The sequence below is a fragment of the Oryx dammah genome, unplaced genomic scaffold (genome assembly GCF_014754425.2).
Source record: "Oryx dammah isolate SB20612 unplaced genomic scaffold, SCBI_Odam_1.1 HiC_scaffold_28, whole genome shotgun sequence".
In the NCBI taxonomy this organism is placed as follows: domain Eukaryota; kingdom Metazoa; phylum Chordata; class Mammalia; order Artiodactyla; family Bovidae; genus Oryx; species Oryx dammah.
In genome coordinates, this window is record NW_024070212.1 from 7,043,244 (window position 1) to 7,060,908 (window position 17,665).

The following is a 17,665-nucleotide window of genomic DNA, read 5'->3' on the forward strand; positions in this document are numbered from 1 at the left end:
GCTCTGTGATAATGGGTAGAATTCCTTTACGTATTCACTCCTTTACACTGAGCAGGCTGTTTGAATTTCTCTGTAAAATGGAAGGACACTGTAGGAGGAGTGGGCTGCTTCTCTTGCTGGTGGTCTGTCCCAGCCACAAGCCCAGAATATAGCTCTTCAGTGAGCTCAGGTTCCCAGTGTGGCTGGGTGAGTCCCACCTACACATGAAGGTCCTGAACATGCCAAGACCCCATCCACAGTGACACACCTGCTCCCTCTGTGCACCTACCTACCGGCTGCACTTCTCATGCACCCAGCCCCTGAGGATTGCTTCCTATTTTCCCAGCAACTGGGGACCAGCTCTGGCGGAGGCAACCCCGTGAGCCTCTCTGCCATTCAGATGGCGCGTCACATTCTCCACCATGAAGTATGAGCCCCAGTCTGGGAGAAAGGTCTCCTCCCCAAATTGGTCCTCCTTTTTGTACTCTCCTTTAGCCCGAGAGGACTCTTAGAATTGCTCTTTACGTCTTGAAGGTCCTGTTTTGTTATAGCTTAGTAATTCTGCATAATCCTTCTATTTAAAACACTGTGTGAGACTTGTCTCCCAGTTAGACCCAGACTGACAAACCGCTGCTTTACTCAGGGCCTTGCACAACGACCAGCAACATACATCAGCTCTCCATGTGTTCTCTCCTCCCTGCCCCAGTTAGCCTTGAATAATTTACCTGACTTGCTCAAAATCAAAGCACAGCTCCATGTGGAGGGTCAAAACTAGAATGCGCTTCCTCTAACTTCTAATCATCTCACCAACTGCTTGGATGCTAATTAATGCCATTTCTGGGGAACGACTAGAAACTCTATGGAGGTGGGGGATATACCTGGCTTGATCCTTTATACTCAAAACTGGAGAATTACTTCTAGTCTGGCTCCTGAAAACTTCAGGTTTGATTAATTGATTTCCTCTGGTTTAAAAAAAAAAAGATTTTTATTTGTTTGACAATCTGATCCCTAATATGATGAACATAAATGTCCTAGAGACTTTTAAAATCAAATATGTAAATTCTGTCAGTGCCCAATAAATCTAAAAAGGCAGAAGACATCAAGGCAGGGAAAACTGAGTTTCAAAAGCACAGTGACTTCCATAACAGTATAGCCACTCCAGTGCTATTTTTAAGCTTTTTTTTCTTTCTTTTTTTTTTTTTAATGAGTATGCCCTTTAAATCAGAAAAGGTAAAATAAGCATATTAACTAAAGAAGTGAAAATAGAGGAAAAATAAAAACATCTTCATTTTCCAGGCTTCCCATTTTATTCAATAGTCTTATCAATGACTTGGATGAAAATATTAAAATTTCACTTAACAGAAAATGAAGAGGGACAGTTAACCTGTTACTAGAACCTGCTGTGATGGTTTATACTGGGTCAATTCAGCAAAGCTACAACTATGTATCTCAGCATTCCCTTCCCTGCAGAATCACAGTTGAGGACTGCTCACAAGAGAAATTTGTGGGGATTTAGGAGGCTGAGATGAAGTAGCAATAATGCTCTGAAGGTCGTTATGCATTCGAGGAAGGAAAGGATGATGAACATGGAGGTACCAGTGAGCTGTAATTTGCCCTCACTCTTCTGTGCCCCGTACCTGGCTCTCCTTCAGAACTATCAGCCCTGCAGAACCACAGTGAACTGAGGACTGCCATCAGAAGCTGCAACTGCGAACTCAAAGGCAGCAGCCAGTAAGGGTCAACAGCCTCCCACAGACATCCGTGCCTGTCCCGGTCACGATTCCACTCTAGCACATGAAATCACCTAGCATCCTGCATGCTCTGACTTCTAACCCACACCAGGACTGGCTCATGACCGCCTTGGCCTTTTTTGGACCTTTTACTTCCTGGCTCCTGCCATTATTGTGTAGGTCTAAAATGTTAGTCGCTCAGTCGTGTCTAACTCTTTGAGACCCTAAGGACTGTAGCCCGCAAGGCTCCTCTGTCCATGGATTCTGCAGGCAAGAATACTGGAGTAGGTTGCCATTTCCTTCTCCAGGGGATTTTCCTGACCCTAAATCCTATTACAAATCCCTCATGCCATAACAGTCATAGTTATCTGCTTCCGGGATTCACAAGTATCCAAAAGTTCTGAATAACAGGTTCAAATGAAATGCATCTAATTTAACAATAGTGTATGTAAAGTTATGTACTTAGGCTAAAAAATAAAGCAGAACACTGCAGAAATAAAGAAAGGGTAAAAAAAATCTTGATTGAAAGCAATTACTGTGAATATCCTAAGGATTCTGAACAATTAAATCCACCACAATGTACGACTTAACACAGTTTGTTTAACACATGAATAAAACATATGATGATCTAATTCTTAAAAAACAAATGCAAAACTCTATATCATGAGGATAAAACTGTGTCTCTAAACTTACACTAAGACAGCATCTGGAACATTATATTAAATTCTAACATATTTTATGAAGAAATATGATGTTTTGCAATTAGGAAGTCTAGAAAAAATATAATGAAGAATGGCTTCAGAAACTTTAGGGAAATAAGATCAATATATCTGTGGCTCCAGAGAGGAGAGCTAGGATAAATGGACAAAAATTACATAAACAAAGACATTTGCCTTCACTGAATTAAGAATGCCATAACAGCAAATACTTTAGAGAAAAAGAGGCATCCTGTAATGGAGGAGAAATGAACCAGATGTTCACCACAGCACTTTAACCTCTTAAAGCTCATGACTGTAACAGTTACATGGGGTTCAAGTAGAGGGAGAGGGAGTTTGTACATAATGGGTGCAAAGTTTAGAGTTATGAAAACATCTTGGAAGCAGATAGCAATGCTGATTGCACAACATAGTCAACATAACGAAGGCCCTCTTTTGTATACTTAAAAGTGGACAGAATGGCAAACTTGATGTTTATATATATACACACATACATATATACACACACATATATATATTTCATCACAATTTTTAAAATGATTCTATTATTCTATGTGAGGGATGCAAAAGATTTAAACTGAAACTCTGACTTAATAAAAAACAAAAACTTCATTACTTCATTATTACTTTTCATTACTGCAAAGTCATTTCTTTTAACTAGGAAGAGTACGTTTTTACCATAAAGGAGTTTTCCTAACGTGAATGCTACAGTAATCAAAGGCATACCAATTATGTATTCCTCAACAATGCTACTGAATCCAACTAGAGTGGTTCCTTAAGGGCAGGAAAATAATTATACCCAAGAAAAAGCTCATTTGTAAATGTTACTATATATTATCATGATAATAAATGTTACTATTGATGACAAAGGGGTACACACACAGTTTAGAAAAATGTCCTCTTTCATCTACCCACAGCACATACATACAAAAACACATGTAGAGACTAAAACACAATTTAATACATGAGGGAAAAAACATAGGAGGGGGAAAAGTAATAGGAAACTGGAATAGCATTAAGCAAACTTCATTCTTTTGTTCATAAACACAGGGTGCTAAATTTTGATACATCAGCAAGATATCCACAAGACATCTACAACCAAAAAGTCTGCTGTATGGAAGGTTTTTTTTATTTTTTTTTAAGGTGGGGTTTGGCCAAAGAAAAATTTACTTAAAGATTTATTTGATGTCTTCTACTCCCCACCAAAACCCATTTTTCTTCTTAAAAAATGAATGGAAAAATATATACCATACTAATACTAATTGGGAAGAAATCTTTGAAAAAGAACAAAGTTGGAAGACTAAGACTATCTGAGTTCAATGATTGTTAAGCTAAGCTACAGCAATCAAGACACTGTGGTACTGGTATCAAGACAATTAGATAAATGGAAGAGACTAAAGAGTTCTGAAATAAACCACACAGATATGGATAGCTGATTTTCAACAAAGGTACTTCAGTGGAGAAAGAACAATCTTTTCAACAAATGAGCCTGGAGCAACTGGACATTCATTTGCAGAGCAAAAACAAAACTGCCCCCAAATTATTTTTGATATATTCCTCACATCATATAAAAATTGATTCAAAATAGATCATATACCTAAACATAAAGTCTAAAATTATAACGCTTCCAGAAGAGGACACAGAAGAAAATCTTTATGATCTTGAGTTAGCAAATATTTTTTAGATATGACATCAAAAGCACAAATGATATAACATGAACTTCTTCAAAAGACACTACTGACATAAACACAACCCAGACTTGAATAAAATATTTGTAAATCATATATCTGATAAAGGACATTTATCCAAAATTTATCAGGAACCCTCAAAATTCAATAAAAAGAAAGCAAAACACCTAAATTAAAAATGGGCTAAAAGACTGGAACAGATGCTTCACAAAAGATATACAAATGGCACATGTGATGAAAAGATGCTCAACATTTTTACTCACTAGGAAAATGCAAATTAAAACCACAATGAGATACTACATTACGCCAATATGCAGGGCTAAAAAGACTGATGATACTAGATGCTGGCAGAGATGTGAAGGAACTAGTGGTATAATCGCTTTAGAAAAAAGTTTGGCGGTTTCATAAAAAGTTCAATAGGGACTTCTCTGGCAGTGCAGTGGTTAAGACTCTGTGCTTCCACTGTGGGGGGGCGCAGGTTCTATTTCTGGTAGGGGAACTAAGATCCTGGAGAAGGCGATGGCACCCCACTCCAGTACTCTTGCCTGGAAAATCCCATGGACAGAGGAGCCTGGTAGACTACAGTCCATGGGGCCACGAAGAGTCGGACACGACTGAGCAACTGAGCTTTCACTTTTCACTTTTATGCATTGTAGAAGGAAATGGCAACCCATTCCAGTGTTCTTGCCTGGAGAATCCCAGGGACGGGGGAGCTTGGTGGGCTGCCATCTATGGAGTCGCACAGAGTCAGACACGACTGAAGTGACTTAGCAGCAGCAACTAAGATCCTGCATGCCCCTGCAACACAGCCAGTAAATAAATAAAAATAAAGAATAGTGCAGCCAAAATAAAGAGACCTTAAAAGTCACTCTGAGATTCACCAACCAAAGGGATAACCACTTAAAATTCACTTTAAAAAGAAGCTCAGCATAAACCTAACAAATTCTCCTGGGTATGCACCCAAGAAAGATAAAAACATGTGTCTACCAAAAGGCTGTATATCAACAGTTGTATAAGTTTTCACAGTAACAGTCAAAAACTGGAAGTCACGGAAATGCCCATTAAATGTGAATGGCTAAGTAAATGGTGCGATACAGTGGGAAGTGCTCAGGGTGCTCAGTTGTATCTGACTCTTTGCAGCCCCACGGACTGCAGCCGCCCAGGCTCCTCTGTCCATGGAAATTTTCAGGCAAAGATATTGGAGTGGGCTACCATTTCCTACTCTGGGAGATCTTCCCAACCCAGGAATCAAACCTGCATCTCTTGCGTCTCCTGCACTGGCAGGTGGATTCTTTACCACTAGCGCCACCTGGGAAGCCCATACAATGGGAAACAACTACTAAAAAGGGATAAGCTATTGATATTGATCTATGCCGCGGCAAGGAATTCATCTTAAAATAATTATGCTAAACGGAAGGAGCCAGACCCAGAGAAAGCAGGGGTACACTGTACTGCTGTGTACTATGTACTTTTTATTCTATTTCTACAAAACTCAAGAGAGCACAAACTCATCTCCAATGACAGAAGGGAGATGAGTAGCTGCCTGGAGACTTTTGGGCAAGGAGGAAGGGAGACGGGGCAGGGAGGGATGAGAGGGAAAGAAATCAATATGGCACAAGGAAACTTTGGGGGGATATATGCTTAGTGTCTCGGCTGAGGTGGCAGGTCTAGAAGTCAAAAGTAATATGTCAGAATTTACCCAACTATTCATGTTAAATATGCTCAGTGTCTGTATGTCAATTATACCTCAATAAAGCTGCTATAAGGATAAATAAAAGCAAAAAAAAAAAGCAACAGCTTATTTGAGATACGAAACTTTGGGGAAAGTTTCTTCTTTCAAACCAGGAAAAGGCAAGATTAAAGTTCATGCCCAGCACCCACACAGAGGTCACTCTTACATGTATATAATGCCACTGTAAAAAGCAAAACCCAAGAAACTCTTTTCACAAGGTGCAAATGACAAGTTTTGTCCATTCACATCCTTCAAGCCCCATTCTGATGCAACATGTTTCATGAAGCCTTTCCTTATCACGTAAGTAGAAAGTGATCATTGCCTCCTGTGAATCACCATAACACTTAATTTTTGGATTATTAATTCAGTACATTTATCCATCTACCCATCACACATTTACTAAATGCCTCATAGAGAACAGACACAGGCTTGGTGCTAGAAATACGAAAGTGAGTTGAACACAGCTCTTCACTGATAAGAGCCTCATAGCCTAGTGGTAAAAGAGACATTTTTAAGTGGCAGTAACACATAACAATTATTTCAACAAACACAAGTACAAAAGAAACACAGAGAATGAAATTCATTTTGTCAGACACACTGTCTTGTACTATAATGATTTGTTCAGGATTCCATTTCCCTACTTCACTAAAACTTCCTAAGAACAAGGGACTTATTTTAGTCATCTGCTAAATTACCTAGCACAGTACTCAGGATAAGTGTTCTAAATGGGTATATTTGTTTGAATGAATGGAAACTCCATTTCACAGCTATCTACTCTTTAATCTAGATGGCAAGGCCACCATAAATGCTAACTTCTCAGGTGAGTTCTGACCTTAATTCACTTTGTCAACCAAGGCAAGTAATTTGAAAGGAGATAAAATCAGAACTTAAATCTAGAACCCCCAAATCCAAAACGAATAGCTAATATCCTTTCCCCAGTGGGAAAAAACAGGAAGGAGGAAGAAGGGGATAGGGCTTGGTCGGCGGAGACTCAGGACAGAACAATGACACGAATGAACCGAGAGCCTGTGTGGGTCCCAGCAGGGCCCCGGCTGTGTGTACGTATCACCACCAGGCACTCCTCTACCTGGGGCACACATGGACAACAGTCATCTAATCTCTGTAGGAACTCCGGTTTCACCGTGAAAGCAATTTCTACGGACTCTATTTGTGACTTTCTGCTGCCCCAGAGGAACACAACCCCCTTATCCATGCTCAGTTTCTGAAGGGGCAGAACGGCAGAGCAGATTAACCGTGGGAAATTATAAGCATAGGGTAATGGAAAAACCCACTTCTCTCATTTTGATCAACATACATACAATCATGAAATTTCAGTTAAAATATAACTGATACAAAATGAAAAGGTCTCAAGTTACAACTAAAACAGTTGGATTAAATGTCAAGCAGAAACCCTTCATAGTTCCCCTAGCACAATTATGAGAAGAATTTTCCTCTCTAAAAGATATGGCAGATTTGCTTCTTGAACTTACATCTACAGAAACAACAGGTCTCAGGAAGGGGAAGGAGAAATTTATTTTTCTTTGTCTGGACGTACCGCACCGACAGATGGCTCCAAGAGGTGGCCGGTGGGCCCTGGAGACTGGGCGCTTACCTGTAGATAGGATCCTGCATCACCAGCATCTTGCTTTCATCCCACGTCCACTCCTTTTTCTGCAATAAAAGAAGCTGTAAATGAATAAGTTAGGCTTGTCCTCAGCTACAGAACCAGGGCACACACTGAGCTACTAACACCTATGCAAACACATGCATTTGCTTCTGGCCTTGTTCCCTCTAAGAGGCCTGCAGTGGATTGCTGCAAACGGACAAGTGGCAAATGTCAAGTATCGGGTCAGATGTGTCTCCTTCAAGCACTTTAGGAGAGTGTCTCTCAAGGGTGCCAGAGAGTAGGCAGGAGCCAAAGGGTCTCAGGGGACTGCAGTCTAAATCATACTTTTGTGGAGAAGTAACCAGGAAAAAAGATCATACATCATTCCAGTGGAGCAGGAGAAGCAGGGAGAACAAGAGAGGAGCTGCCACAGGGGCTGAACGACGCTGTCAGATCCATGCGCAATGCGGACCCCAGCCTCCCTCCCTTCAGGAGCAGAGGAAAAGGCTGAACACAAGCCTGGCAAGCTAACTAGCACATTTAGTCACCCAAAATAGGATATTCACCTGGCGGTGAGCCTAACCTGCTGTGAACTCAAAGGAGAGGGACCCCTAAGCAGCTGGGGAAGCGGACAGGAACGGGGACAGAGGATGGCAGTGGGGAGAGGATTCTAGGGCAATACTGGAACCCCAGACGCTTGATGAAGTCAGTGGCACTCCGCCACGTCGGGGGAGCAGCCACCTCAAGCCCTCAGGCACACCTGCAGTGCACGGACAGAGAATTCTGCTCCACCTTCACTGGCCTGTGTTGGGACACTGTGCTCAGGACACCTGGGAGGAACACCCTCAGCTCTCCAGGGAAGAGAACATGGGGAGTGGGGGTCACTACCAGCTCGCAGGGCTGAAGTCCCACACTCTTCCCAGCGGGGGAGTCTGGAGTCCCTTGTTACTCCTGGCAAGGGGAGAGTCTAGGCTGCATTCACAGTCTGCTGGCCAGGGGTGGGGGGAGCTTTTTCATGTTTTCTGGCTGGAAGTTTTCTGCCTTGCTATGCCTCCCCTTCCCTCCTCCTTGGGTTTGAGAGAAAGCAGGCTTTGTTGGGGTTCTGTGTCTGATTCCAGTGTCATAGCTGGGCGGCAGACTTCTTTTGACTCTGAGTCTGGGATATACGAGATGAAAACTAACCTCAGGGAACTCACAGCTGTTTCCTTCCTTGCGTCCCCAGCCAGGCTGCCTTTTTTCCACCTTTCAAAATCTTAACGTTTGTTTTACAGATAATGGTCAGAGTTTTCAGCTGTACTTTAGCAGGAAGAATAGAAAAAAATGCACCCATCTGAAAAGTGGAAGTCTGGTTTGTATGTTTTTACAAAGCTCCAGATGCCAGGGCTCCAACTCTTTGGAGTCATTCCTACAACAATGGTTGTAAGCTTGTGCGAGGCCAGTAATCTTCAGCTTTAACAAACATTTCAGGTGATTGTGATGTGACCCTAGGGTTGACAGCCATTCTTCGACACCAAAGAAAAGGTATAAAGTGAAATCCCTAATAGGAGAATCTCAGCATACTTCCTCTGGAGTCTTGGGCTTGGCACAGGAGAGTCTCTTGACGTTCTAAAGATAGCCAGCTGATGGGGATCCCATCACACTGTCCCTGGCTAGGACCCATTCCTGGTGTTACTCAATAAACAGTCACTGTGAATTGAATACTGGGCGGGCTAATAAGTGAGGTTGCTCTGCTCCTGAGGGAATCTAGCTTCAGTGTGCTCACTCTCAGGAAAGTCTGCTCATTACGTCCTTGCTACTCTGTTGTAATTTTTCAAAGTTAACGGAAGAGTTAATAACTCAATGTACCAAAAAGCCCATAAAGGTCCGAGAAGCTGCCACACCCACTGCCCCTCTCAGAGGAAAGTAACCTCAAAGAGGGTTCTTTCTGAGTGTGGGTGACTTGGCTTACGCTGTGTGCAACTGATGAACCGGTCTTGTTAACCAGCCATGACTGATGGGGCTCAGAATCAGCAGCTGCCTGCACACGAGCAAGGCCAAGTGTCACAGAGGGGCTGGCCAGACCTGCCCAGCCCTTGAGCTCCGTGACGAGAAGGCTCGTGTGTGCACGCGAAGTCTCTTCAGCTGTTTCCGACTCTTCACTATGCCACGGACTGCAGCCTGCCAGGATCCTCTGTCAAAGGATTCTCCAGGCAAGAATACTGGAGTGGGTTGCCATGCCCTCCTCCAGGGGAATCTTCCCGACCCAGAGATCAAACCTGCGTCTCGTGCATCTCCTGCTTTGATTTCTGTACCACTAACGCCACCTGGGAAGCCTGAGAAGACCCAGTTCCACCCAATTAAATGCTCTCCTTGGAGACTGTCAGTTCCTAGACGGAGCCTAGACGGAGCCCCCAGTAACGGTAGGTGTATATCTTTCTTCTCAGGACTGCACCCCTGAGGGAGAGGAAGCATCGTGTGCCAACCCACATTTCCTCCTAGCCTGCTATAAGCCTCTGCTGAAGGTGATCTGGGCAAGACTCTTCCTTGTAAGTCTAAGGAATGCAGCTAACACTTTCATCAAAAGGCAAGACTAATGAGGCCAATAATACAGAATAAATATTTTTCTTTCTCTGGAAGATCTGAAGAGAAGGATTCCCAGGACTCCCAACTCCCAGGGAACCTTATGTTATTTTATTGAGGAATATCAGAAGGGGCCACAGCAGGCAGAAAATACTTTCCTTTTTAAAGTAATATGAGTATCCGTATAGAAAATCCTGGCCAAAAAAATAAACAAACATCTTTTCACTTACTAATTTTCTTTTCTGAAAATTCCATTAAAATCCACTTAAGTAAAAGTCATAAAATCCCATTATATTTCCCCTTAAAGGTCTCGTAATAATCCTTGCATTACTTGTAGTAATCCTTGAGAAGGGGACCACAGAGGGATGAGATGGTTGGATGGCATCACCAATTCAGTGAACATGAGGTTGAGCAAGCTCCGGGAGATGGTGAAGGACAGGGAAGCCTGGCGTGCTGCAGTTTCATGAGGCTGCAAAGAGTCAGACACAACTGAGCAACTAAACAACTACAGTAATCCTTGCATGAATCCATTCAATCTATGAAGGGATAAAGAAATTATCAAAATAACTCAAAGGGTTTGGAGTGTAGACAGGACTCAACAATGTTTCAGTTATTCAAAGAACCTGAGGCAAATATGGTTGGAGCATTTTAACCCAGTCTCCTCAATGTCTGGAGGATGTTCCAACACCTTGAGAACTAAAGGCTCTCTACTCCTCCCCACACACCCTTCCTATTCCATTATTTATTTATATCCTTCCTATTCCATCATCTTTCAAGTAAGACCCAGAGCAGTGCAGTTTCGTGAGCAAGGTGTCCCCATAGTTAATAGCCACTCAGGATTAGACTTAAGTTCTCCTGAATTTTTGACCAGTAAGGGTGCTCTGGTACAAATTCAGACTCAATGTATTATCTGAATAGCTTAAATCAGAGGGACTGATTCTTCTTTTTGCTCTGAACTTCTTTTAAACATCTCCTCCATTTTCCAAACATTATAGAGGAAAAAAAACACACAAAGAGATCAACCTTCTCCCTCACTTTTCTAATAGTCTTCTAAGGAAAAAATTTTCAGGAAAAAAATGTTTTTAAAGAGAGAAAGAAAAGCTAAGGACCTACCTTTATGGGATTATAAATCAAATTTGGCTTCAACTGTGGAAGAGAGATACATTATTGAATAATAACTAGAGCCAAATTCAGTTTAACTGTCCTCAGAAAACTCAGAGCTCCAAATTATACCTGAAACCACTTCTTTTTTAGTGCTTGGAGTTAAGGGCTTTGAGTTCTGGTAGCTTTGGGAGGAAATTTTCCCAGTTTTGCTACTCTCTGTCCTCAATGAGCTGTGGTCTCCAAAATATGCCAGGAGATGAAGACATTTCAAGTTGAAACGAGAGTGGAAAAGGAGGTGGAGGACGGAAGAGAAGAGGAAGGGGGACGGCGGGGGACGCTGTTCTAGAGCCCGTGGGACCTCCAAATACTTTGGAAGAAAAAAGCACCCTGCAAACAGCCCGGGGAGGACTGGCAGGACTGAGCAAGGCGGGTCTTCAGGCTCCTTCAACCTGAAGTCCAGGCTCTGGAGGGCCTTACTGGTACCACTGGGAGGGCAAGCAGGAACATCGCTGAGGCCGATGAGCAAGGCCCAGGGGGACAAGATCTACCTCCTCACTAGCTCCATAAATATAAAGGAACAGGGATAAAAATGCGAGTGGGCAAAGCATACCTAGCGGAGCGTACTGATACCCTAGGGGCAGCTGTCCAGCATTTTGCCACACATTCAGAATTGGGGGGTAACTCCTCTCTCTTACTCTTTGTCCCCTCTGTACCTACAAAGGACACTGTGGCACTGCTGAGCCTTTTAAGAGAACTCTGATTTACCTTATTAGCCCATCTCTCTCTATGCCTTTCCCCACCCCAGCAGTCTCCCCTTCCCTACTTTTCTTCTTTTTAAAAAATGAATTCCACACTCCAAGGTAATTAAAAAGTCATGAGATAGAGAGAGCAGCTTAACCTGAAGGAAGGTTCTGCTTCACATACTGGCTAATAAAAATTTTCTAGAGAAAGGAAGATTCTGTCACACAAATGTGCCCCACAGACCTCCAATTACAGGAAATGTAACTAACCAGGGCCCCCAGGTGCTGCATTCGAAATTCATCATTACGTACATGCAGGGGCCCCACTCCCAGACAATGATCAGTGTGCAGGCCCATCCTCAGAGACACAGGGATCCCCCTGACAGACAATCAGAACTCCCTGGCAGCCCTGCCAAACCTTCCTCGGACCACACTGGAGCCTAAGACACTTTCACCCAGCCTGTCTTCCTTCCTTCCGCTCTCCTTCACTTGGAGTCAGACCCACACTGAAGCCTGACAGCTCTGTCAGCCTTGCCTCTACACTTTCTCCCACGGGCATTTAATCCTGTCTTGGCATTTAATTGTCGGAGGACCTAGAATAACACAAAGTGAGAAAGTAAAAAAGGAAAGATACAGGAAAGTCATATTTAGCTGCTTCATTTTTTTCATTTTTACCAGAAATTTCCCAGGTGATTTGGAAGAAAATATTTTCTTCCACTTAAGAACTTTATATACTGCTTCCCTTATACTATCAAAATTGGCCTCAACTTTCAAGACAATGAGGCTCAGGAAGATAACTTACTCCCCTGCAAGGCCACCTAGTTCAGGGGCAATTGAAGCCCAACTTGTCTACCTCTAGACCCCACGTCTCTTTGCTACTCCAAGTGACAGAACCAAAGGTTTTCACTCTCCATTGTCAGGAAGCTTTTCACTTTCAACAGAGAGAAAGGATAACAGGCTTGCAGAGCATGTTTTTATAAGACCACCAAATGAGGCAAGCACATCCTTAACCACAGAGTCTTCTCTTTCCTTTATCTAATGAGTGTAAATCTCCAGTCCTCCATGAAAAGTTACAGCCATTCTGAAATTCCAAAATTTCCTGACAGGGATTGAAGCCTGGTTCAGAGGTAGTCTGCCTGGAACAGTGCCAAGAACAGAAAACAGAGTCAAGGATATGGAACCCAGAAACGGATATGGCATCTCTGGAGGCCTTCCCTAGGAACCCAGAAGAGAGGAAAACTCTGTACTTCCATTTATTTCCTATCCTACTGGAAATTATCAGGAAGCACACCACAAAACCTTCTTAATGTTCTTGAAAGCAATGGTGACTTCTTAAACAACTAAAAATAAATAAATAAAACAGCACCTTGCAAAGACCACAGTAACTCAGCTTGGCAAGTTCCCCACACCTCCAGACAGAATGGGACTAATCTGAAAACACAGCCACCACCCATCTTAAAGAATAACCCATACAGATACAGAAAACACAATTCAAAACTGAGGCACTAATAAGCTCTCACACGATGCACAAAATTCCTAACATGCCTGTGTTAAAACTATCAAAAAACATGGTAGAAAGAAGACTGGATTCGGTTTAGTCCCGGCTCTGTGACCGCCCGGGTGACCTCAGGACCATTTCTGGGCTTCTCCTGTCCTCTGCTGGGGGATCAAACGTCTAAAGGTCGTTCTCCCAAATTCTGGTCTGAGCTGTGTGTTTTCATAGGAACGAGCAGTACTCTTGAAGCCGGAAACTAGTTTCCTTGCGATGTGATATCCCAGTGACAGGGTACAGGTTAGAAGTCAAAGACTCTGGATTAATTAATTAGGCATCTCCTATAGGGCAGTTTTTCTCTAAAGGAGTCTGAGGAGATTAGTTCACACACAGCAACATGACGGCAGGAAAAACCCACTTGGGATCTGAACGAGACAGACCTGGTTCAAACCCCAGCTTCACCACTGATGGGACTTGAGGTCTTGGGCAAGTCGCTCAATCTTCTTTTGCAAACCAAACCTAAAAGTGGTACCTACCTCACAGGATGGCTGTGCAGACCTAGTAAGTATACATTGCATCAAACAAAGCCTAGCAAATGGCAGGGGCTAAATTTCAGTGTTAGCTATTATTATAGGATGCACTTGTTATCATCTTAGTGTGTTATAACAATCAGATGGCTCCCCCTGGTCTTCTGCCTTCCCAAACAGACAAAACAGAACCAGAGAGAACACACGGCCCTTGCCCTTAATGGCTCAGAGCCTATGGGGGAAAGACACAAATAACTAAAACGCAACGCTATAGGAGCTGTGATAGACCAATGTGTGCTTATAGCTAATTTTGCTGGAAAGGGTCCTACCCAGTTCCTTTAAACACAGTAAATATCTGTTAATGAGAACAGCAGAGCCTTTCTAAAACAATGCTTTAGGGGATTCCAATACACTTATTGGTGTGTATTAAAAAAAAAAAAACACAGGAAACAGAGGCCCTTTAGTCCTTTTGTAGAAAAATCCTTTGGATGAAGTTCAAGACTAATCTTCCTTATTCAGAAGTCCACTCCCTAGCCAATGGTGCTGCAGTGTGATGCCAGTACTATAATAAATAATCATTATCAAATACACAGAAAAGATCATTATTTGGGCCTTGCTGGGAGTTGAAGATAATGTACTGACTGAGAAACAACAAAGCAAAGCCAATTATCTTTGTAGCTGGGTTTACACCACAAATACAACCTAAGAGTCTTAAGAGAACTTGAGATTCACTATCCGCTGGTGCCAGTTAAACACAACAGCATTTTAGGCACTTTAATGTAACCAAAAAGATGTTTTCATTTTTCTTCACATCACAATAAGAGATGATCCCAATATATTTGGCTACTGCCTGTATTAGAATTGGAGAAGGCAATGGCACCCCACTCCAGTACTCTTGCCTGGCAAATCCCATGGACAGAGGAGCCTGGTGGGCTGCAGTCCATGGGGTCGCTAAGAGTCGGACACGACTGAGCGACTTCCCTTCCCCTTGTATTAGAATAAAGCACCTGATGATCAGAGTCACTGAAGAAGTCCTGCTCATCATATAACGAAGTTAGCACTTTCCACTGAGGCCTCTCTATGCTTAGGGAGGCTCTTATCCATGTTTTTTCAAATGGGACGACTGATGGAATGAGAAAGGGAGAAGAATGTGACAGCCAAGAGCAGCAAATAAGACTTCATTTGATCCAATTGCTAAGTACTTAATTCTTCCCAATTTAATGACACCCTCAGACACAAATCATATTCACTCACCCAACTAGCCAACAGCCAAGATCACTGGAAACACACTACACACACCAGGCATCCAAGTAAGTGCTGAGCTTACAGAGATGGCCCTGATCTTAAACACACTCTGCAGAGCAGGGAGTCCCGGTAAACACTCTTTTCCCCCAGCCAGGAGCCATAGCATCATTCAACAGTCTTGGACAGGCTACGGACAGAGCAGCAGCTTGGAGGCTGCTTGGGGAAGTTCTTGACCTCTGAGGTTCCCATCCTGCCCTGGAAGTTCAGGAGACAGAAACTTTCTACACAAACCTGTTTGGTCTCTGAGATCTGCCTTCTTTGTAGCACAAAAGGTTTTCAAAAGCCTGAAGAAGCACAGGTGACCTATACATGCACACGCATGCCCCTGGATGCATCGTTCCAGAGTTGGTACAGAGTAACTGAGCTGACAAGGGTAAAGTGATCGCCTAATCCAACTCATTTAAAACGACGTGCTTAGAACCACCCAGCCAGGAAGGTAAGAGTTGGGACTAGAACCTAGCTCTTCTCCTCTCAGCTGAGGGCTCCTTCCAACGTGCTACACTGACCCAGTAAAAAGCAACATGCTCTTAGCAGGAGGAGGGGACCATTTCAACATTTTTATTGACTAGTACAGCATAAGCACAGTGAGGCTATACCACACGGTGCCTACGGCTGAATATCAGCCACGACTCTTTCCACACTTACAGCTACCTGGCAAGAGCTCCAGTCCTTAGCACCAAAATGTGCTGACTGTTCCACTTCCTTGGAGAGAAGCGTGGCACGTCTACACTTGGCCCCTTTCTATTCTACAAACAGAGACAGAGAAACACACACACACACACACACGGTGTCAGCATACTCACATACCAGAGGACAGTCACATGGGAATAAGATGACAAAAAAGGCTGATTGCTATTAATGTGCATTCATCTGTCAGAACCAGTGTAAAATGAACCCTGTGATTAAAGCCCTTATCCAAATCACAACCACGGCCTGAAAGGGACACCGCCGGGCGGGGGTGGAGAAAACAAGATGGGAGGGGCCCCCCTTTCCCAGGCCTGGCATCAGAAGAATCACGTTGAAGAAAGACCTGTTGGGCCACCTGGGCCGCTGGAGGGGGAGCCCACACTAGAGGTTACCGGGGAGAGAGTTTCAAAGTGAGTCATCGGGTCCCAGGGACTCCAAGACACTTCTCGAGCTCGGTTTTCGTGTACTTGGTGGAAGGAGGCTGGCTTCTCTGCCAGGCGACTCTGCCTCACACAGTTGCCCTTGCACGGCGTGTCATCTCGGGCATAAAGCTTAGACTCTCTAGCCTCTGTTTCTTCACATGCAGGGTAAGCATGGTGCCACGTTTGGTCCATGATACACAAGGGACAGGTGAGGTGGGAAACGAGATTGTCCTCTAAGGGCAGAACCACGAAGTCACCCCATACGGATCATCTCGGACGTATACTAAGTTACCTGAAAGGTACAGAATAGGCCCCAGGACAGCAGGCCAAGAAATGCACCCTAGCTGCAGGTAAACAGATTACCTGAGGCAGGAGTGCGTGTTCACTGCGGAGGCGGGGAGATGCCAAGAAGCACAGAAGTCAGAGTCGCGAAGGCAAAGCCTGGACAGTCTGTTGGACAGACTCTAGGAGCAGCATGTACCCAACAAGGCCACTCTGAACACCCGGTTTACGGTGGAGCCAGAGGCCAGGAAACACGGCTGTCACGCAGTCAGCTGACTCGCTCCATTTCCACGCTCACGGAGCAACCCTCGAGGAACGTGCCTTCTCACATCGCGTGCCTCTGACAGAAGAATGTGCTCGGGAGGCTACCGTGAGTGCCTGGTTTGCAGCACTGCACGTCTCAAACTGAACAAAGGACCTGCTTTCTGATTTATACAGCGGCCTCTTTTGAGCTTGGTCAGCGTGAGTTAGTATCCTAAGGTCCATAATTTCAAATCCTATGAGTCTGACTTTCAGACTCCGAAAGGCTGACACATCGGCCGATGGTGAGGGAGCAGTTCAGCGAGGAAACTGTCTGCGTGGTGAGTTCCCTGAAGGGACGAGGTACCACGATGCTGACCAAGTGAGATGTCCAGGTGACTTTCGTCGAAGAACTGGGGAGGAGATGGGACGATAATGGGTGTGAAAGCACCTTGCAGCCTGCAGCGTGTCCACAGATCACAACTACCATCTTATCCGTTGGTCCAGGAGAGCACCAACCCATGAGAGGCCCCTCACGTGAAGGGCAGAGAAAAGCTACCTGACAATACAGGATGAAAGCCAAGCTGGGGCTCAGCCTGGCTGGCTGAGTCACGAGCTTGGGTGAACTGGTGCATTTTTCCTTTGAGGATCTTTCTTGCTTTTCAATTCACGTTGGTCATCATCTGTAATTTCTTTAACAGGGGCACAGGGATCCCACTGACCTGATAGGCCTCACTTATTCCAGTAACTCTCCTTCTCAAGAACCCCTGAGAGGACAATATTCTAAAGACTATCTCATGGCCAACTGCTGTGTGCACATATGTGGGGTGGAGGGAAGGGGCAGAAAAGATCCCCA

General features: G+C 44.0%; 1 protein-coding gene across 2 annotated transcripts in view; it reads right to left on the reverse strand.

Moving 5' to 3' along the window:
* The window catches only part of LOC120855527 (carboxyl-terminal PDZ ligand of neuronal nitric oxide synthase protein-like), a 360,532-nt gene that overhangs the window by 88,768 nt on the left and 254,099 nt on the right, over positions 1 to 17,665 (reverse strand). The window contains exon 4 of one of the 2 annotated variants that reach the window (XM_040230013.1): positions 7,458 to 7,516. In XM_040230013.1, coding sequence (XP_040085947.1) covers positions 7,458 to 7,516 — 59 coding nt within the window. Of the gene's footprint in view, positions 1 to 7,457; positions 7,532 to 17,665 lie in introns of both variants that reach the window. The other variant, XM_040230012.1, reaches the window with a different exon arrangement.